The sequence below is a fragment of the Anguilla anguilla genome, chromosome 3 (assembly GCF_013347855.1).
Source record: "Anguilla anguilla isolate fAngAng1 chromosome 3, fAngAng1.pri, whole genome shotgun sequence".
Taxonomy (NCBI): Eukaryota; Metazoa; Chordata; class Actinopteri; order Anguilliformes; family Anguillidae; genus Anguilla; species Anguilla anguilla.
This window is the reverse complement of record NC_049203.1, coordinates 60,556,835-60,578,616: the sequence shown is the minus strand read 5'-3', so window position 1 is coordinate 60,578,616 and position 21,782 is coordinate 60,556,835. Positions and strand designations below refer to the sequence as shown.

Here is a 21,782-nt window from a genome sequence, read left to right as displayed (position 1 = left end):
CACACACCTTCACTCTCATTAAAGCAAACCCTTCGTACAATTTGTTCCTCTATTATAACACGCGGTCCAGGTTTTTGCCCTTTCCTCATCTGGGATCGCTGTGATTCTCTCCGGTGACCATTCACTGTACAGCACACTCAGCATCCCCTTCAGTGTTAAATAATACAGTCGCACAGATACAATACGAAACATTGCTATGGTATGGGACTATCTGCAGATAAATCCCGATAATTCCAAGCTTTCGAGATACAGGCTCTGGCTTATTGGCCGGTTTTCTCTTCCTAGCTTCCCAGCAGCCCCTCCGTAGGTTCCCCCCTCGTCTCTCAGCGACAGTGCCGATGCTTGCCGCTGCGTTAGCGGAGATGCTTTGCCTCGCATCAAAATCTCGCTCCCCTGCGAACACACCCTGTACCACTCTTTAATCTCATCTCATTCTTCTGCCGCGGCTCTATCTCATTTGTTTTATTACCCCCCCCCCCCCCCACCGTCCCCAGAGGTAGACTGAATGGCCTACCATTGACCAGACTGCAGTCTGCTATTGCCTTCTGTCTTCTTTATGCACCCCTTCAAAGACCGCCTCTTTTCCATTGTTCTTCCCACCCATTCAGGTCATACATTACACTGGTTTTTTTTCCCTAATAGACGGTTTTGAATCCCTTGCCAGATACTGTCAGACAGGATAACAATTTTAATGTAGACTTGTTTTTGAAATCCCATTAATATTATTGAGCTTTTACTTAAACATGTGCAAGGTGTTCTACACGTTTTTCATGAACAATGTCCCAAAATTTTCTTCACGACTGTGTTCTAATTGTATCAGGCATTGTGTGGTTGCTGTGGCTGCTACTAGTTCTCCTACATGGCAAAAATTATATAACAATTACAATAAAACAGAGGAGAATATGATTTAGGAATTGGATTGGCAGGGTGAGGGGTGCCTCACATCCCTTTGGTGTAGAGACTGAGGGAGGGGGTGAGAGGGTGAATGTATCTTTGAATGTGCAGTACAGAATCAGGGAGGAAGTGAGAGGATGAATGTGTCTCTGAATGGGTAGTAGAGACTGAGGAGGTGAGAGAGTGAATGCATCTCTGAATTTGCAGTACATAATCAGGCAGGAGGTGAGAGGGTGAATGTAGAGCAGTGGTTCCATAACTGTGGGTTGGAACCTGTTAGTGGGTCAGTGAAGTGGTCTAAAAAAATATCTCACAGCATGAAATACACTATCTACTGACATTTCCACCAGTCAAAATAAAAACTGCGCCTCTTACACCCACTCATTTCATCCTTGAGCATATATGAACATGTAACAGGCTACGTTTTAATAAGGCGTGGGGTCGTAGAAAATTCATTGATTCATCAAGTGGGATGTGGGCTCAGAGTGACTGCATCAGAGGCTAAAGTGAGTGATTATGCGAGAGGATAAGAGGGCAAATGTGTCTGCGTGTGGTGAGAGGGTGAATGAATACAGAGCGAGAGAGTGAATGCAGAGACAGGGTCAGAGGGTAAAGTCAGAGATCACATGAGGGGAACGTGTCTGCATACGGTGAGAGGGTGAACACAGACTGAGTGACAGAGTGAGTGTAGAGACCAGGGGACAGTTGCTTCTCCACACAGCCATTGCCGTTCTCTCCTCTCAGCGCTACCAACTGGCTGCTCTTATGTAATCCCCTCCCCCTCTCTCCATCCCTCCCACCTTCATCAGCTTATTTCTCTCTTCCATCATCACTCTTTCATACCTGTTACTGAACGACAATTTTTACTATTTGTACAATTTTTGTTTGTTGTATTTTCACATCCATTTATGCCAATACAGATTGATCCATACCCAGTTACTGTAGCACTATGGACTGGGTTGGGCCTGGGTTTCCATTAATGTAAGCCTGTGTGTTTCTCAAAATATGAGATAAGAACCCCTTCTCTAGATTTATTGGGGATAGGATGCTCCACAGAATCTTCAGCAGCAGGAGGCCACCAATGGCAAGAGACAATTACCCAAAACCCCAAAACCCCCTGGCATCATAAGGCTGATGACCGCGCCTCTTCTGCACAACCTCAACCAATCAAATATGAACAAACAAACGTCCAGACAAAATATGCAATTTAACAAATTCAAAAATACAAAGCTTCATACAAAATACACTGCAATTTACATGGAGTGTTCCGCATTAAAACGAGGCAGATCTGCAAATATAAGCGTATGTCAGACACCGCAAAACCAAAACACGAAAACGAAGGAAAAAAAGGGAGGCCGATGTGTGTGATGCGGCGTGCCTAATCAACGCACCGAAAGGCTCGAGAAAGACTAGGGAAATCTGCAGCGCTCGTCCGCTCGCGCCGGCCGAATGCTAAATGCCGCCTGAAATGCAGTACGTTCCCCTCGCCGCTGCCCCTTTCCTCTGAGCGGCTAGCGGCGGCTAGCAGACGGCTAGCGCCGAGCGGAGCCCTCCCACCCCCGGCCGCCGAGCGACCCCGGTGAGTGACGGGGGTAAGCGGGCTCTGACGGGGCTGGTGCCTCGTGTGTGCTCCGCGTTCAGCCGGATTTCACTCACGGTGCCAGTGAAAATCTCAGCCTCCATTTTACACCCATGCTCTCTCTCTCTCTCTCCCACTCTCTCTCTCTCTCTCTCCCTCTGTCTCTATCTGTCAGTCTCTCTGTCTCTCTCTCTCTCTCTCTCTCACACACACACACACACACACACACAGCCACATGTACTGCAAAACATACGCAGAAACGCACACCATTACATATATTAAGCGTGAACCCTGCCCCCACCCAAGCTCTCTCTCTCGCTTTCTGTCTCTCCCTATCTATCTCTCACTCTCACAAATACACACATACATACGCACATTCGCATATATAACACAGGCACACAATTACAATTCTGGCATTCCATACATTGACTGTGCCCCTGCCCCCCACCCCTAATGTCTCTCTCTCACTCTCCCTATTTCTCTCTCTCGCTCTCTCTCTCTCTCTCACACACACACACACACAACCTTAATTACAGGTTCTGTTCCTAGCTTTAGTTGCACTCTCTATCTAGGCAAAGGAGATAGCAGAATCTCAAGAACAATATGGGCATAATGAACGTTAGGAAAATGAGATTCACTGAAAAATGTAAATGAAAGGGTCTTGTCGACTTAATTACATTATGCCTCCTGCACATGAAGCTTCACCCTGCTATCTGGCACAACCTTCCTCACCAGCCTCAATCCTGCTTCAGCAATAAAACAATTCACCAGAAATTAATTACTGAGTCACATGTATGCAGCAATTATATAAAATATGTCTCTCTCTCTCGCTCTCCCCCCCCCTCTCTCTCTCTCCCTCTCTCTCTCTCTCCCCCTCAGACCCTGTACAGGCTATGCAAATCACATCAGAAACGCTGCCGAGAACGGCTTCCTGTGAAATCGCTTTAGGCGAAAAACGTATGAATTAGACAGTCATTTCACGTCAGGTTCCACACGACGTGGCGCCGAACGGCAGCCGAGTGTAAACGCGCGGCGTTTCCAGCCGCACACGCATCCGGAGCGGCGATGTCGCAGACCTCCATTACGGAAAGGACCGTGCGCGGCGAATCAATGAAGCAACCGGGGAATATCAATAACCGTCAAACGCCCAACGAGGCGATCTCATCCGCTCGCATACGCGCACGTTTTTATTCAGGTGTGCAGGAGGAGGGAAAAAAAAACCTGAGCTCAACAGCCCCGCTGCATGCGCACCGCGATCATCACAGAGCCATTGCTCACAGATATCCACGGCAACCGCCAGTGGAGGAACATGGCTGAGGGGCTGGACTGGCAGGCGGAGAGCCCGAGCTGCTGTCTGTCACAAGCCGTGGTGAGACTCCACGCCCGAGGACCAGTTCCCCCCCCCTAAACATGCACACATCTGTGTGCCTGCCAGCCAAAGAATACCCCCAACCCCCTCCCACAGATGGACAGAAGCATAAACCGCCAGTGTTAAAGAGGCATGCTCTTACATAAAGACAGCAGCTGCCCCCCCCTCGCCCGCCAGCCCCCCCCCCCTGCCCCCCGGCTTCCTTGCAAATGCTCCCAGTGACGCGGTGGTCGCCGGCAGGGGGCTGTGTGTGCATGGCGGGGGGGGGGGGGGTGCTGGGGTGGGGGCTGAGAGGAGAAGGGGGGGGGGGTCATTACCTGGTCGTACCAGTCCCTGTTGGAACAGGTGCACTCTGGCCACCATCCTTGCTGTCCGCCTGCGCTGTTGCCGTTCACCTTGGGGCCGCCCTTGGACTGGCCCTTGGGGTTGGGGCCCCCGGGGCCGCCGGCGGACATCATCTTGCCCTTACTTCTCCCGAGGGTGCCGCCGCCGCCGCCGCCGCCGCCACCTCCCACGCCTCCTCCTCCACCTCCTCCCCCGCCTCCACCCCCTCCTCCCGAAGCCGGGGGAGGCATGGCCTGCCCGCCGCTGTACCCGGACGGGTACCCGTACGGGTCGGGCTGCCAGTCCCCGTAGGACTGGGTGTCCATGCGACGCAGCGCGGCCATGCGGGTCACCTCGTAGCATTCCGGGCACTTGCAGCAGTGGTGGTGCTTGTGCATGCTGGCAGGGGGGCTCGCTCGCTCGCTCGCTCGGTCGCTGGGCTCTCTTCGGGCTGCGGGGGAACGCACGCAGGCGGACGCGCTATTCGTCAGCCCCGATCACCCACACCGCCGGACGGCAGTAAAGCAAACCAGAGAGAGGGGCTGCGGGAAAAACGTATCCTCTTATGTTATTTTTTTTCCCCCCCCCCCTTCTTTGAATCTTCCCCGGTGCGAGCGCAAAAGGGAGAGGAAGCCACCGCAGAAAAACGGGGGGAAAGGAGTCTTCCTCTTCTTGACGTAAAGATCAGGGAAAAAAAAAAACAAAAAAAAAAAAACAGTGAAAATATTGTACACAGATCACACAATCAGAGACCAGCCCTGACGGTAGAAATCTCCTCTTGTCACGCCGTGTTCACAGTGATATGTATAAATTCAGAAGATATATATTCATTTATATATATATTTACACACACAAATACATATAAAAATATCAATATAAACAGACAAGCACACATACACGTGTGTATATACAAGTATATATGTATAAGTATATATATAAATATCTATATGCGTGTGTACAAATATATATATAAACAATACATATATAAAAGGGTCTTTATCCACCGATGAAATCTTCCACGGTCTTTTGTTTCTCTCGTCTCTCCTCTTTCATCAAGCTGTTTTTCCTCCGTTTTTCCCCTCCTGGTTTGAGCTGTGTTTTTTCCTTTCTCTCTCTCTCTCTCTATTCTCAGCCTGCAGAGAGGAGCTGAGCTCTGGATCGCCTCTCAGCCTGCTTGCCCTAGTTGCCGATTATACAGAAGGATGCGATGCGAGCGAGCGAGAGAGAGGGAGAGCGAGCGAGCGAGAGCGAGAGAGAGAGAGAGAGAGAGAGAGAGAGAGATACGTAGCAGCAGCAGCATCCCTCCAGCACCTCAGCCTTGACATCGGCAGCCAATCAGGGGCCGGCAACGCCACCATCATCAGCAGCAGGCCGGAGCGCTTCGCTGGGTCTTCTTAAAGGGGCCACGCCACCCCGGCTGCATTATTGAGCCCGTGCAGCGCATTGAGAGAAACATGGGGACAGAATGGCAGGAAGCAAAAGCATCACTGCCATTTCACCACCTCCCAAATCTGCAAGAACAGTTTCACTCCTGATCTCCACTGGGGGGGAGGTGGCCCCGGTCCCATCCTGGCTCCTCCAAGGGGTACAGGTGGACTTGGTAGAGATGCCCCACCATACCCATCAATGGTTTAGGTCACCCAAGGGGAGACATGGGATGGCAACCGTCTTTGTTAAATCCTGAATGCTTGGTCCATAACCTCATCTTGAGACTGGTTGCTGCTTGGTAGTATGTATTTTTGTTTACTTGATGCAAAATATGAGATTTCATCATGCAATGACGCTTCATAAACAAATTCAATCAGTGGCAAATGTTTAAGAGCAGAAGACTGCAAAATGATTCTGAATTTGCATCCACACAAAAAAATAAATAAATAAAAATCCCGAAAAGCAGAAACTACAATGAGATGAAGAGAAAAGCGTTGATGTGAAATGAGTTTTAAATAAAAAAAGATGAAAGACAACTATCTAAGCCAAGTAGTTACAAACTGATTTCCACAATAAGACAGAAAGATGCAAGTTGGAAATTCAAATTTGAAAGTTCTGTTCAAAATCATGTTTTTCTTATTTCTTAGTCATTAACTTGAGCCTATAACTACCATGTTGTTTTTCATCTGGATATTAATAGTGGCCAGAAACAATGATGGGATTGATAACTTGGCCAATAGCAATATCCCCTTTTCTGAAAATGATGGAAGCGCTTGTCACATACCCAGATATTATAGCTAAGGTGTATGGCTTTATGTGTATAACTGATGAGCCATTTATTCATGCAATTTCTTCTGAAGCTCATTAGTAAAATAAAAAACAACAGTTCAGAAAAGGACATGCTAGCCCCAAAAGCTACCACACTTAGGCAAAAGGCCAATGGTAAATCTAGCAAGCCAACTAGTTAGATTAGTCCTTAGCTTGGTATGTTGCAGATTACAGAACAAATCACTGAATGTCATATTCCTTGCAGAGTCAGTGACGTACAACATTATTATCACAACCATATAGTTAGTTAATTGCAGCATTTAGCCTGCATTTTAAGATATTTATTCAGGCTCACAAAGTGTGTAAATGGAACAATTTATGAGTGATAACAGATGGTTTCCATTGCTGCTTTTATTATTGAATTTGTTAATGTTGACCATGAAATATTCACATTTTGCTATAGTAAATCAACTACTGAATCAACAAGCTGCCAAACAGCAACTGTTTTTCTGATTCACTGCAAACTAATTGTACATTAAATGGTACAAGTTCTGAGCACATTTAGTCACATATACAAACAGTTATACATGCTTTATTATTTAAGTTAAAATGAAGTAGTCGTGCTATCTGTTTAAAGGACGAAAGCACTGAAACATCTATTGAACCGAAGTGCACAGCAGGTGAACAGTAAAGAAATGGAATCGTACTGACCGAACAGAGCATTTCTCTATTAAGACGTGACCATGTTCCATGCAAAGGGAGGGCAATGCTGATGCATCAGGCCATTAGCTTTACTTTGCTCTCCATTTTCCAGAGCGAACCCATTAAATCCAATCTCGCCTCTTGTCTGAACACTTCCCAAAGCCAGAGTGCTGTGAACACAGATGAATTCTGGGAAATGTCTCTCTCTCTACTTCACCAAAATGTCATCAACATGTGTGAACGCCACAAAAAGGATCATCGGCTTCAGCTCCAGAGTGGGCGGGGCATCACGGGGAGAGAACGTGCTTCATATGTGTATGTGTGTGTGTGCGCATGTGTGTGTGAGTGTGTATGTGCTTACATGTGAGCGTGTGCATGCATGTGCGTTGTGGTGGAGGGAGTGCATATTTGTGTATGTGTTGGTTTGCACATGCATGTACATGTCAGGTAGGAGGTGCGTGTGCGCGTGCCTGTGTGTGCGCACGCGTGTGTATGCGCTCCTGCCTTCATGTGCAGCGTGTCCATCGCTGTATGTAATCAAGCTTAGGGTTGCGGGTTGTTGGAAGGAATCAGAAACCTGTCAGTCCAGTCGTCTAATCGAGCGTGACACGGAGTGAGGGGTGAGGGCTTGACTTCTAAATAACAGAAGTGTGACACAGTGTCAGCAGTATCGCGGGCATAAGAGGCTTGTGTGTTTGCCTTATTATCAATGCGACGGGAAGGAGATTATGTGCATGAATGGGCCTGACTGATGTTGTTTTATTTGCGAGTATGAGTATGAGTATGCGTATGTGTGTGTGTGTGTGTGTGTGTGCACGCGCGCGTGAAATTCTGCGCATACATTCGAATGTGTGAGGATGTACGTGCGTGTGCATTAGTGCACAAGCGTGTATATGTGCGCATGTGCTCGTGTGTGCACGTGAGTATGTGTGATAAGCCTGTGTGTGCGTGCTCATGCATGCGTGCGTGTGTGTGTGTGTATGTGTGTTTGTGTGCATGTGCGCTTGGTTGTTTGCATAGTCTTCACAGTGACTGCACACTGTGCTGCTCGAGTCCGACCAGGAGGCACAAGCGGCAGGCTCAGCCACACTTAATTACATGCAATGCTAGCTCACTTCATTACCATGATATTCTATTCCTGTAACGTATGCAGATTTTGCTAGCAGTAGAAAGAGCCAAAAAAAAAAAAAAAAAAAAAAAAAAAAAAAAAAAAAACTTTCACATTTAAAAAGAAAACTGAGCCAATCGGAGCCCAAATCTCCAAGAAAAATGGAGGCTCTGCCAGGCCCACCCAATATCCTGAAGGCTATTCCGGGTAGGGCCTCCTTGAAGAGACGATTCTGCGATCGTGCCAATCAGGCTGATGCCTCCCCGCGATAGGCTACACCTGTCTTCTCCCCACCTTCCCCGCTCTCCTTCCTACCCCCCCCCCCCCTCCCCTTCCACGGCTCACAGCAGAGTTTCACAGATGGAATGATTCGAATGCGAGAAGGAGAAGAAGGAGAAAATGAACTGCACAGAGCGGTGGCAGAGGAGGGAAACAGAGACGTCAAAGACCGATGACGGAGAGCAGGGGAGCGTGGGAGAATGCTCGCATGTGCACATACGTGTTTGTGTGCATTTGTGTGCGCGCGCGCGTGCGTGCGCGTGTGTGAGTGTGCGCATGTGCGCCCATATGTTTGTGTGTGCATGAGTGTGGGTGTGTGTAGGGCCCCTCTGGGGACAAGCAGCCTATTCCTTTAAAGATTATGTAATATAAAACATAAAAAACGATAGGTCTCCTCAGTCAGAACCAATCAATGGGCAGTACTCTCTGTATCAGCAGGACACAGAGGAGGAGAGGAAGAGAAAAAGGGAGAGAGAGAGAGAGATAGAGACAGAGGGTTAGGGTACCACGCACAACTGACTGCAGCTATTTCTCAGGGAAACTGCAGTCTTATTGTGAAGGCCTGCCTTTGCTCAGGCAGAAGGGAAACATCGGTGCCGTTGTACAAGACGTTTCTCATCATCCTTCAGCCATTTGCAGAACTCCCTCAGTATCACGAGTAACTCTTCTTCCCTCCCTGGTTACTGTTGCTTGCCTCCACATCCTACCGTTTCACTTACATAATGACGTTATGGCAGCTTAAACGTGGCTGTAAACACAAGCCTAACTGCGTGGCACAGGTTTAAAAACCCAAACTGAAACGTGGAAAACAGAAGGAGCGAAAAGCCAATTTTTCAAACGCGAATATTCAAATATCTTACATGGCGGGTTTAGTTCAGGTAGCGGTTATGTAAGGAAATCTTCCGAGCTGTCCAAAATACGAACCGAACACTGGGCCAAAACGTTGGTGTAAGCAGCTGAAATATTTTAGCAAGACTGACTCTTCATTTACAACATGGAACCAACCTTTCACTGCTCAAAATCAAACCAATGAAACTGTCTGTATTAAATGTCATTTAAGCTAACTGGAAGAGGCTGACATGAAATGTGAAAATACAGTCACTCAAACAAGTTTGAGACAACACGACAGACTGACTTCACTTTTAAAATTTGAATAACATTAACCCTAACGGGTGCACACACACACACACACACACATTAGATCTTAGTTTTTATACCCTGCTATTAGATTGGTGATAACGGCTCACAGCATGTGTTAACATGTTTAAGTCTTAAGTATGATCTCATTTGGAAGAGCTGCAAGTAAATATATACACATATGTACACACATATATATATATATATATATTTATTACATTACATTACATTACAGGCATTCACATTTAGCAGACGCTCTTATCCAGAGCGACGTACACAACTTTTTTTACATAGCATTTTTACATTGTATCCATTTATACAGCTGGATATATACTGAAGCATTTTCGGTTAAGTACCTTGCTCAAGCGTACAACGGCAGTGTCCTACCCGGGAATCGAACCTGCGACCTTTCAGTTACAAGTCCAGTTCCTTACCCACTGTGCTACACTCTGTCCGCATATATATATATGTTATAGTGTGTGTGAGTGCATGTGGTATGCGTGGGTGTGTGTGTGTGGGTATGTGAGTGTGTGTGAGTGTGTATGGGCATTTGTGCATATATGCGTGCGTGTATGTGCGCATGGGTACCTGCAAATATGCATGTTTGGACATGCACGCATGTGTGTATGTGCATGATTATAAAAACTGAATCCAATTAAATGCTTGGGCCCCGAGTAGCTGGGATAAACAATATAAAGCCATTTATCTTATGGAATGAAATCGGTAACCTTTGACCCTCACCTGACAAATGAAATGCGGGAACCTGGTGATTTATTGCACGAGGTGAGTGTTTTTTTCCCCTGCTTCTCCAGAGAAGGCCAAATTTCAGCCCAACGCTACACACATCCTTCCCCAGGATTGTGAGCCTATGCCTGCTCTCACATCTTTCATTACATAAAATCCACTGGCCCAGCTGTGATCTGTGTGGCCCACCCCACCTCTACCCCCCACACGCGCTCGCTCTCACACAAACTGCACGTATAGACGGAGCTTTTCTAGAATTTCTGTGCATTCTGAGAGGGGTCATGTGACCACTGTTGTCACCTGACAGGAAACCACCCAAATAAGGAAAAATGATGCACGGCACAGGACTTAAAGGAACAATCCTCACTCTGTGACACAGCTCCGGCGATCACAGCCTTCCTTCACTGGAAGGAGCAGCAGGGACAGTTCGAGAAAGAGAGGCCAACCCTGCAGCTCCCCTCAGGTCCACAAACGCAGGAAAACAAAGCAGTTTGATCTTTTTCTGCCGAATTTCATCAACAGAGAACAACATGCTATTTTTGAGACTGTCGGTAAATTTGCAGATAGAATCCTAATGAGTACGGCTAAACTGCAGCGAGTCCCATTCTACGGCTAGTCTATGATAAAAATTGTAACTCCATCCCACACCAGCAGGTACTCCAACACACCTTCGGGCGAAGGGAAGCAGGGACAGGGCACTCAGGGGACTAAAAGCAAGTGCACTCAGGACCAGACCCCTGCCACGGTGTTCTCACACTCATCTCACAGATACATGGAGACAGAGAATAAGAGGAGCCGTGCCCGGGACTCCTATTAATAGGTCTGGTGGCAGCAAACAGCTGCTCCACCAAACACAGAGCATCCGACTGACAGACTAATGATAGGGGAGCTGGAGAGAGAGAGAGAGAGAGAGAAGAAGGCGAAAGGAAAAAGAGAAAGAGAAAGGAGGGGCAACAGAAAAAGAGGGGTGAAAGGAGAACGAAGAGGAAAAAGGAAGTTAGGGGAGGAGAGTCAGAGGGAGAGGAATGGAGAGGCGAGTGGTAAATAACACAGACAGGAGGAAGAGAAGGTGACGGACTGAAAGCAGGCGGAGAGAGGGAGAGCTGAGCAGAAGGGCTGTGTGTGACCTGATGCACTGAAAGGGAAAGAGCAGCGATGAAAAGAGAGGTAGGGGTCAGGAGGAGAAATGGCTCATTAGTGGAGTGAAGGAACACAAGGATCGGAGGGAGAGGGACAAGAGCCATGTGCTGCAGAACAGCAGGCAACAGGAGGGAGAGAGAGAGAGAGAGAGAGAGAGAGAGAGGAAGGGAAGGGGATAGAGAGAGGGGGGGAGGAGAGCGAGAGAGAGAGAGGAAATGTAGGAAAAATGCAATGACAGTGTATCACTGTGTGAGTGTGGTCACCTGAGCGTTCATATTCATAACTGTGCGCCTTGTGTAAAACGCATATCTATGGTTTCTGCACTGCCCATGAATTACACATCAGAAACAGGCTAAACACACACATGCACACACACACGCACAGGCACACGCACACCACAGCTCTGTACATGCAGCAGTGTACGTACACGTGCGTCTGCCTGCGAATATGTTTGTTCAACACGGAAAGGGAGAGAAAAAGAGAGCGAGTGAGGTGGAGAACGGTGGAGCGAGAGAGAGAGAGAGAGAGAGAGAGAGAGAGACTCGGTCTGTAGGGATGCAGGCAGGGGGAGGAATCTGGTTTCCATGGCGACGTGAGGAAGGCTGAGCGCTGGGTGTCCGCTCCAGCTCTGACTGCACTGCACCGCGCCGGGCCCTCGCCTCTCAGCTGCCTCGCTGCCTCCATCCTCCCCCACTCCCTCTCCCTGTCTCTCTCTATCTCTCTCTCTCACTCTTTCCCTCACTCTCCCCCACTCACTCCCTCCGTCTCTCTATCTCTCTCTTCTTCTTTCCCTTACTCACTCTATTTCCCTGAACCCCTCTCTCTCCTAATTTCTCTCTCCTCTTTCCCTCTCCCTCCATCTCTGTCTCTCTCTCTCGCTTCCTCCATCTCTCCCTCTTTCCCTCTCTCGCTCTCATCTCTCTATATATCCCTTGCTTTCTCGCTCTCTCTCACTCCCTCTCTCTCTCTCTCTCACTCCCTCTCTCTCTGTCTCTCTCCCTCTTCCCCCTCTCTCTATCTGTCCATTCTTCCTCCTCTCTCCCTCCATCTTCCTTCCTCCTCCTAGGATGAGGGGAGGGGAGGGACTCTTTCGCTCTCTCTATCTCTCTTTCAGGCAGCGTGCGGCCGAGCCGGAGCCTCGCTGTAGGTTTATGCAGATGCAGGTGATGCTATCACACAAACGCCTTGGTCCCGCACACCCCGCCGGCTCCCCGCACCCCCGGCCCAGCCCCCCCCGCCCCCTCGCTCCCTCGCCCCCCCCATCGTCAATTCAGGCGCCTGCGGGCGTGGCGCCGCGGCTGCTGCTGGGCGTTCTGTGATTGGGGGAGGCGTGTGAGAATGCGGGGCTGCGATGTGAGGGGGAGGAGCCAGGCCGGTATCAGTGTGAGCCCCTCTGTCAGAGAGCGTTTCGCGGGGAAGGTGTGCAGCTGCAAGCTTCCCATCATTCCCTCTGCTTGGGCATATATACACGAGCATGGCTCCAGGCCAGTGGCTCCCAATCAAATGAACTGGGCTAAAAAGGCACCCTTTCTCCATTATGAAATTAATATCAGACAACGAATGCGGCTAATACCGGAGATTTCAGAGGGATTTTGGAACACGCCATTTATCTGATTACACAAGCCAATTTATAAGCATTAGTACTTTGTGATTTTAGGTCCTGCCATCCCATTCTGTATTTTACCTTCTCAATAAAAACAGGTCACAGTGCAAATATGGTTCTCAAATGTGCTTGCGCACAAAATGAATTCCATGCGCAGATTTTTGTTTTTATGACTGATTCATATGAATTAGTAGCAGATTAACAGCACATACTGAACATAGCAGTCCATGGACTGAAGTTCAGTATTAAATCTGTCCCTCCAACACCACAGTAGGGTAACACATGCAAGGGATTAACGGCTACTCGGATAGAGCTCTTGTGTAAAACGCCCTCCTACATGTACAACAACAAATTAGCCTCCTACCAAAATGAAATTATAAAAAAATGCTAAATTAAAAAAAAATGTGTTCTATATAAACAGCATCCATAATTTTTAGAACTATTTTTATAACATCACACAGAAAAGTATAGTTCTTTGGCGACAGTTCAGATTACTGTTTCTCGTTTTTTAAATTGTAGAAACAGTAAGAAGAGAGTACCAATGAGAGCACGGGGAAATAATACAAATTTTCACCTTCCTCAGTTTTGAATATTCGGGACCCTCCACTCACCTGGGGCGGCTCCACGTGGGAAAGGCTGACCACTCCACACACCCTCTCCACCTTCAGAGGGCTGGTGCTGCTGGTGACCTGCACGAGCGACACCCCCTCTTCTTTCTGCGAGACATACAAACCAGATCGCACGCTGAAAAACACAGTTCTGGAAAAAAAGTGACACCACCCAATATGTTTTTTAAGAAGAATTGGGATCACTTAACCATTAACTTCTGAACCCTTCCTAAGCAAAGACATTGTTTTTTTTAAAATTACAAAACACTGTGTATTTTTAGCATTTTGGCCATTGTCGTGTTCTGAATGACAATGTTTTTGTTTGGAATTTAAATCAATAGTTTATGAAAGAACATCAAAAGTTTTATGCAGACACATACCCATAAACTGTGAAACTGAAAATTTGAAATGGCCTCTTAATTTTTTCAGAGCTGTATATTATTAGTTTTGCTGTTGTTATTGCTGTTGTGGTATTATTAACCATTATTTCACAAGGCAGGTCAACCAGGAACTCATTGTTATAAGGCCCAGTATAGAGTTTTTGGGGAATCAGACCAAGACACCAAGGCTAACACCCCTACTCCTAAGTGCCATAGGATCTTGATTTAATGCAGAAATGCACAACAAGGATCGATCAGTTTCAGGCTTTTGTGCCAACTTCTGCTCCGAATTATTGAATTAGCTCAGTCGTATTGGGATCTGACATTTGCATAAGCACCAGCTACAGCTGCCGACTGCAAGTGTATCCTAAAGACTTTACTGCGCTCCAGTACGGGGCTAATCCACCATAGTTTACGGAACTGTTAAAAAAACGAAGGTAACTGACTGGAACAAAAACCAGCATGCAGAGTGGCCCACCATGACCACAGCTGTGCAACCCTGGTTTAACTTCTCACCTGAAGGAACAGCGTGTTCAAGCACAGGTGAGAATAGCTGGGAACAGCGCATCGCCAATGGCTGCGGTTCGAACACAGTCTGAATGAGCAGGAATTCAACCGATCAGCCGCTCTCTCCACTGACGATCTTATCCGCTTCTTAGCAACATGTTAACACCACGGAAAAACAGGGCCCCGTTAAACAGGGGAATCAGCAGCTACACAAACGCTCCAGACTCTAATTCACTTTGTAAAGCCCTTTGTAAAGATCTGTGCTTTGACAATAAATTGCGCAGCCATACATTCCACAAGCCTGAAACTATTAAAGTATCAGACAGAGGTACATTATGTACGATTGTGCACAAGAACCGGCACGGATCAGACTGTTTGTCGCCACACATTTTCACCACAAGAATACCAAACAGCAGTAAAAACACCGGCCGAACTCCGCTTTCCTCCGGCACACCGGCGCTTGTGTGAGTCTGACGTTCCATTCATCACCGCGTCTCACATTTAGACTCTATTTATAGCCTAATGGGATGCATTTAACAACTGAGCTCCTCGGAAATCTTTTAATATAAACGAGCAACTCAACTGCGAGATCAGAATGATTTCAGCTAGGGCGCTTCATGCGAATCCGGGTTCTAACGTTTCCCCTCCGTCTGATTTTTGTTTTCCAGGGGAGCGTGCCGTACGTACGGACCGTAGCCCCAAGAGCCGGTTATCTCAGAAACCGTCACGTTGGAGGAATCTGAAACGTTCGCGGAGGCCAAAAATATCCAAGCTGTAACACAACTGCCTGCGTCTCGTGCTTCGCTCCGCCACTTCCACTCAGCAAAAATAGAAGCGGAGAAGTTTCGAATGTGCAGCGTCATCTCGGAGGAGAACGGCAGCCGCGGCGCGAAGCCCTCGCTCGCCCGTGCGGCCGCGCTTTTGGGGCGCGCGGTGAAATCGCCATCGCAATCGCCGTGGCAGCGGGCAGCTGGCGGAGGCGACCTCCCCAACTTCCGCCAGCTTCGGTCCACCGGCGCCGCCGGGCGCCCGTTCCCATGCGTGCGGTGCAAACAGGAAACGCCGCGCTCGGAGAGGGAACGGAGCGCCGGTAGGACACCTCACGCGGGCGAAGGCGGCGGACGCCCGCGGGCAGAATCGCAGAGGACCCAGGACCCACCTGAAAGACGCCGCGGTCGGCTCTTCTGCCGCAGCTCACGCCGCACAGGCACCGAATGGGCAGCAGAGGGCAGACTCTGGAGCAGGCCATGGCTGGATGTGGGGCCACAGCGGGCTGGCCACTTTGTCTCCCGTCCTGTGGGTCAGTGCTCTGGGACGCTCACGCGGTGCGCACGGCGGTGCCCGCACCCTCTAGCCCTCTCCTCCCGAGACTCTGTGTATATATACACGCTCACGCCCCTGCTGGCCCGCGCTAATGGGGAGAGACTCCACGCCCTGCTGCGTCTACTACTGAGCGCACGGCGGCTGGAGACAGGCAACACAGCGGGTAACACACCCAGACGCAAAGTCACACACACGTACACACACACACACGCATGTATACATGCACACACAGACACACACACACACACACACGCATGTATACATGCACACACAGACACACACACACACACACGCATGTATACATGCACACACAGACACACACACACGCACATGTACGCGCACAAACACACACACACACGCATGTATACATGCACACACAGACACACACACACGCACATGTACGCGCACAAACACACACACACACGCATGTATACATGCACACACAGACACACACACACGCACATGTACGCGCACAAACACACACACACACGCATGTATACATGCACACACAGACACACACACACGCACATGTACGCGCACAAACACACACACACACGCATGTATACATGCACACACAGACACACACACACGCACATGTACGCGCACAAACACACACACACACGCACGCACACAGACATACACACACACACACACACACAGACACACACGCACGCCCATGTGCACACACACGCCTACAAACACACTGACATGCATGCACACACACACACACACAAATGCAGAATCTGACACACATGTCCAATGTCCAGGTACATACAGACACGCACAACTCATCTCACCCCTCTGACAGGAAACAGAAAGTGCTAATCTGGTTCTGAAGAACAAGGTCAGTGTGCAGCATCAGGGTGGAACATGTCCCTCTGCTCTCTGCAGCCACACTAGTGTGTCAGGACGACCGTAAGGAAGGACACGGAATACAGAGTAACCCATAATAGCACCACACCCCTGGCTATAAACTACCAGGTGGTGGTCAAATTATACGTGTGCCACATTTATTTGAAATATGTCAAATACAAAGACATAAAAGCATATTTCCCCATGGCAAAGCGTCACTTGAAATGAGGACGTACTGACTAAATGATAACGATCCACATAACATTGCCAGCTGTTGTCAACACATGGGTGCTTATCATGAAGAGTCTGCTGCAAGGACTTCTATATGCATCCTCCATATGCAAAACAGCGTGCGTTCACAATCTGAGCCCAACTCACAGATTCCGGTAAATTCGACAGAGGTCGATTTGCATAATAATGATGCAACAGAAATAAGCCCAACCCCACCCTGTAAAACACGCCCCCACCCCTTTCCCTCAAACGCAGCCTCTTCACAGGAGACAGACACCTCTGATACAGGATTCGTTCATTCTTTCATTCCTTACTCTTTTTTTTCCCTTTCCGCTGCAGGAAATTGTCGAATTGGTTGTCTTGTTTCACATAATTCCCGTCCTCCAATCAGGTGAGCGTGTGCTGAGACTCATAATGAACAATGAGGGGCCTCACTGGACATCCACGGCAATGAAGGCCAGAGCCAGAGTACATAATGTCCTTCCTCCTCCTCTTCCTCTTCAGCCAACGATGAAGCAAGGGTATGCTTTCTTCATAAAGTGTCTCATAGAAATACTAGGATCAGTTTAGCCTTTTTGCTCATAATGGGTAAAGCTGGGACATGGACAGGAGATACCTGATCCTAGATCAGAGAGCCAGATCCACAGCAGAAAGAAAAGTTGAAGAATGCGGGGGTGGGGGGGGGGGGTGTTGGCTGGTGTGATTCTGGACCATACATTAGCACTCATTTGTGAATGGGGGGGGGGGGTGTTGCACACTGTTCTAATGGCACCCCCACACTGCAGCCATATCCATTATAAATGGCGGGAACCACACATGCACTGAGACAAGCTGCTTATCATTCTCACAACATAAATAGCACTTTATTTCAGCTAACTGTCCCCAGTTGCGGTTAAACATGTTAAGTCATGGGGCAATGCATTCATGTGTGCTGAACACAATGGTGGTTTAATGTAGTGGGAAGTACAATGGAAGACTAGAGGAACAAAAGAGATGTTTTAGATGTACTATATTGACAAGACCCATGGATTTGACTAAAACGAACAACCATAAAAACAAAACAAAAAAAAATTGTTTTGGACGGCTGTATATCAATGCTGGGAACAAGACTGGATTTTGGCCAGCGCAAATGTGTAGGGTAAAAGTGTTTTCCATCTGATGTTGTGGATTTGTTCTCCATTTGTAACTATCACATTAAAAACCTCTTCACTTAGAAGAGAAGAGGCAACAGCTAGCACATTAGCAGGAGCTGGGCCTTGCTTTTCAAAATCCTGAGCATAAAACCAGACCAAAGAGTGTTCATGTAATGGCCCACAAAAAAACAGTCAGGCATCAAGTTCATCAACAGTCTAGCATAGCTGCAAGAAAAAGAAGATATGGCAGAACATTAAATCACGCAGGCCAGGTAGAACAGACACACCCATTCACTGAGCGGCCATTAACATCTAAACGACAACGTATTGATGCAACCCAGATAAAGGTGGCCATCCATCCTTCCATCCATTATCTACACCCACTTATTCCCGGTCAGGGTCGTGGGCAGTGCTGGAGCCTATCCCAGCATGCACTGCGTGAGAGGCAGGAATGCACCCTGGACAGGTCGCCAGTCTATTGCAGATAGATGGCCAAGGAGATCATGAATTCACCTTTCCTGCAGACAGTACCATCCTCACTGCATTGAGCCTTGGGGGTTCGCGCGGTATCCATGCATTCCCACTGGCAGCCATTTTGATCTGATCTGCATCCGTGCGTGTGCCGTGCTCATTCCATTCCCCTGCTCCGGTCTATGAATATTTTGAGCGGTGATGCGACTGTTGACACTTGTCATAAAAGGGCATGGTGACATCATCATTCGGATCACATTGAAGCACATGGTGTTACCACTGCTGGTTCTTTCCCAAAGTGACTCACGCACTAGAGTCTGTCTCAGTGTGCCTCTCTTCTCCTCCCTCTTTCCCAGTCAGTGGCATATATGCCCTCTCTCTCTCCCCTCTCTCTTTGTGCTCGGGTGGTGGGGGCGGAGAGGTGGGGTTGTGTGATTTCAAACTTTCAAAGAATCATTTTCTCCAAGGATATATATTTTTTTTTAAAGTAACACAAGAGATAAAAGGGTCATTGTCGGTCATGTGGATACCGTATTGTGTAATTTGAACTTAATACTTTTGTGAAGTACAGGAGGCACGGAAGAGGAACACAAAGCATGAATTTTCTTTCAGAAGTGACACACATTCCCACAGTATTTATTTTAAAAGAGAGGCAGGGTCTCTCCTTACCTCCCATCCCTTCTCCAGGTCGGACGCCCTCGTGTCCATTGCCTGCCCGTTCTCCGCGGTGTTCAGTTTCAGTGTCACTTCGTAGCACTCCTGAATATCTGAAAAGGAAAGTTTAAAAGATAACACATCCACAACAGTTCACCTCTGAGTGTTTATCTGATTTTATTATACTTGAACTTGCATTTTTGCTAACCGGTCTAAAATAAATAGGCACTTCACTCATTACATAATCAAATTCAAAGTGTCAGGTAACAGCACTTATAAATATTCATTTGAGCATGACAAAGAATGTAAAAATGCAAAGAATGAACACCTCTTACAGTGATTTAGTCCTCTGAATATACGCTATATGACCAAATGTTTCTGGACACCCCTTGGTCTGGGGCTGTTTTTCATGGTTAGAACTAGGCCCCACAGTTCCAGTAAAGGCAAATCAATGCAACAGCATACAATCACGTTCAAGACGACTCTGAACAACAGTTTGGGGAAGGCCCTTTCTTGCTTAAGCATGACAATGCTCTTCCCAGAAGGGTGGAGGTTTTTACAGCAGCAAAGGGTGGACCAACTCCATATGAATGCCCATAATTTTTAATGTTGTGTAAACAGTATCAAAACAAACTTTTAAAATTTGCCTCATACACTTATTCATTGCGTAAGGGTAATACGTAAAAAATATTTTTACCACATATACAATATAGCTATACAAGTGTATGTGCACATGTGTGTGTGTGCGCGTACATTATATCACACATACAAATGTAACTAAATAAGGTACAATTGGGAAAATATGTCTCTATGTAGTGAGAGAAGAGTATATAAACTGTTTAGAAGGACTGATCTAACTGTCCTTTATCATGTTTGCCTTTGTAACAGTAAACCTCATTATTTATTGTAAACAGTGCTGAATTCTCTTTTGTGACCTTCAGTCAAGCGGGATCCTCTTGAAATGACATCTCCTTTGTAGTTCAGAGTGGCTTTATTTAACATTAAAAAAGAAACTGAAAACAAGACCAAAAACGTGATCGAAGATTGAGATAACTTCTACCATGTGTGCCAGTCCCTTGAGCTTGCTGCTATTAATGGTATACAGACTGCCCAGTGGCCAAATAGAGTATGTTCACATTTTACAAGTTGCATGCTAAAAGTTTCAAAAAAGAAGCATTTGCTATATATTGCACGGTTAACTGCTGAAGCCTGTTGTACTGAATGAAAGTAGTCTGCACCGAGGCCCTCCCCATCACATCTAAGACAGAATTGAACACTGAGTGCAAAATGCTGAATTGGACACTGAGTGCAGAATGCTGAATTGGACGCTGAGTGCAGAATGCTGAATTGGACACTGAGTGCAGACTGCTAGGTTTGCAGGCTTCCTCTTCAGTGCTCTGTTCACTGTTGCCACCTGCAGGATGCCAAAGCTATCGCATGCACTCAAGAGTTCAGTAACACTGTCACTGTGAAGGGGGAGGGGGGTAGGGCACAGAGCATGTGAAATAAAACCTTTAAATATTATCTAGTGCCTGCACCCCCTTCCTGATATTAAAAAGTGAAAATGGAGGATTGACACCTTTTCTCCCTACACCTCACCTCTGTTTTCCCATTGTGTTATAACAGGTACCAAAGAAATAGGTGCTAGTCACCAGTTCACCCTAAAGCAAATAGCAACATTCACAGAATCTAGGGCCAATGTGGCCATCGCTGTTCCACTAAAAACAGCACTGCCAGGCTGCATTTTGCGTGCTTGTCTTTCCTAATGTGGTTACATTTTGAATTCCTGAGAGGGGTGCCCATGGTATAAAATAAGGGGGAGTTTCCTTCCAAAATGCTCAATTAGCAGACAGCTGTGCCCATTCGTCGGAATGCCGTAATACTGATCCTGCCCCCCCCCCCCCCCCCCCCAAACACACTGCTGTTCCGGAATCTTCCAGTACCGCATAAATGCACGCAATTAAAGCACGGCTGATCGTTTCAGTTATTCAAGAGTTTTCTCACTGTGTGTGGTAGGCGTATTCATAATCTAATAAAAAGTATTGTCAGTCCGTGCCATTGTGAAAGTTCCAGAACAAATCTCGAAATGAGTCCGAGGAAGAAAAAAAACGGGACTTGGTTCATGAGACCTCCTCCTGCTCTTCTGTTCCTCTCCTCCCTTCTTTTTCTATAATTTGCTTTCTATAGCACCCCACCCTCTCCCACTACACTCCTCCTCCTCTCTCTGGGGTTGTTATGCGCACTGGGTCTGTGGTTGGCCACTGTGGGGCGTCGCGTTGACAAGAACGCGGAGCGACAACCTTGCTGATGTCACGCACATGACCACATACGGCACTAAAGACACAAAGAGTCTGTTTTTGTTGGTGTGTGTGTGAGTGTGCGTGGGGTGTGTGTGTTCTTTTATTACTGCTTTTTACTTCTTAAAGGTACTGGAGTTTCTAAAAAGCTCAACCGCTTGTCACATCTTTTTTTTTTTAAAGAAAGAAAGCCGAGGTTTGGAGAAATGTGCATTCTGTGCATTTTTAATGAGTGAGCGCTTGAGGTGAAC

General features: G+C 47.5%; 1 protein-coding gene across 7 annotated transcripts in view; it reads right to left on the bottom strand.

Annotated features, from left to right (window-relative positions):
• The window catches only part of dlg3 (discs, large homolog 3 (Drosophila)), a 97,156-nt gene that overhangs the window by 66,617 nt on the left and 8,757 nt on the right, over window positions 1-21,782 (bottom strand). For 2 of the 7 annotated variants that reach the window (XM_035408714.1, XM_035408715.1), the window contains exon 1: window positions 4,160-5,395. In XM_035408714.1, the coding sequence (XP_035264605.1) occupies window positions 4,160-4,564 (405 nt within the window). In that variant the 5' untranslated portion in view covers window positions 4,565-5,395. Of the gene's footprint in view, window positions 1-4,159; window positions 5,402-13,686; window positions 13,792-19,249; window positions 19,348-21,782 lie in introns of those variants that run through there. The other 5 variants (XM_035408711.1, XM_035408712.1, XM_035408708.1 and 2 more) reach the window with 5 other exon arrangements.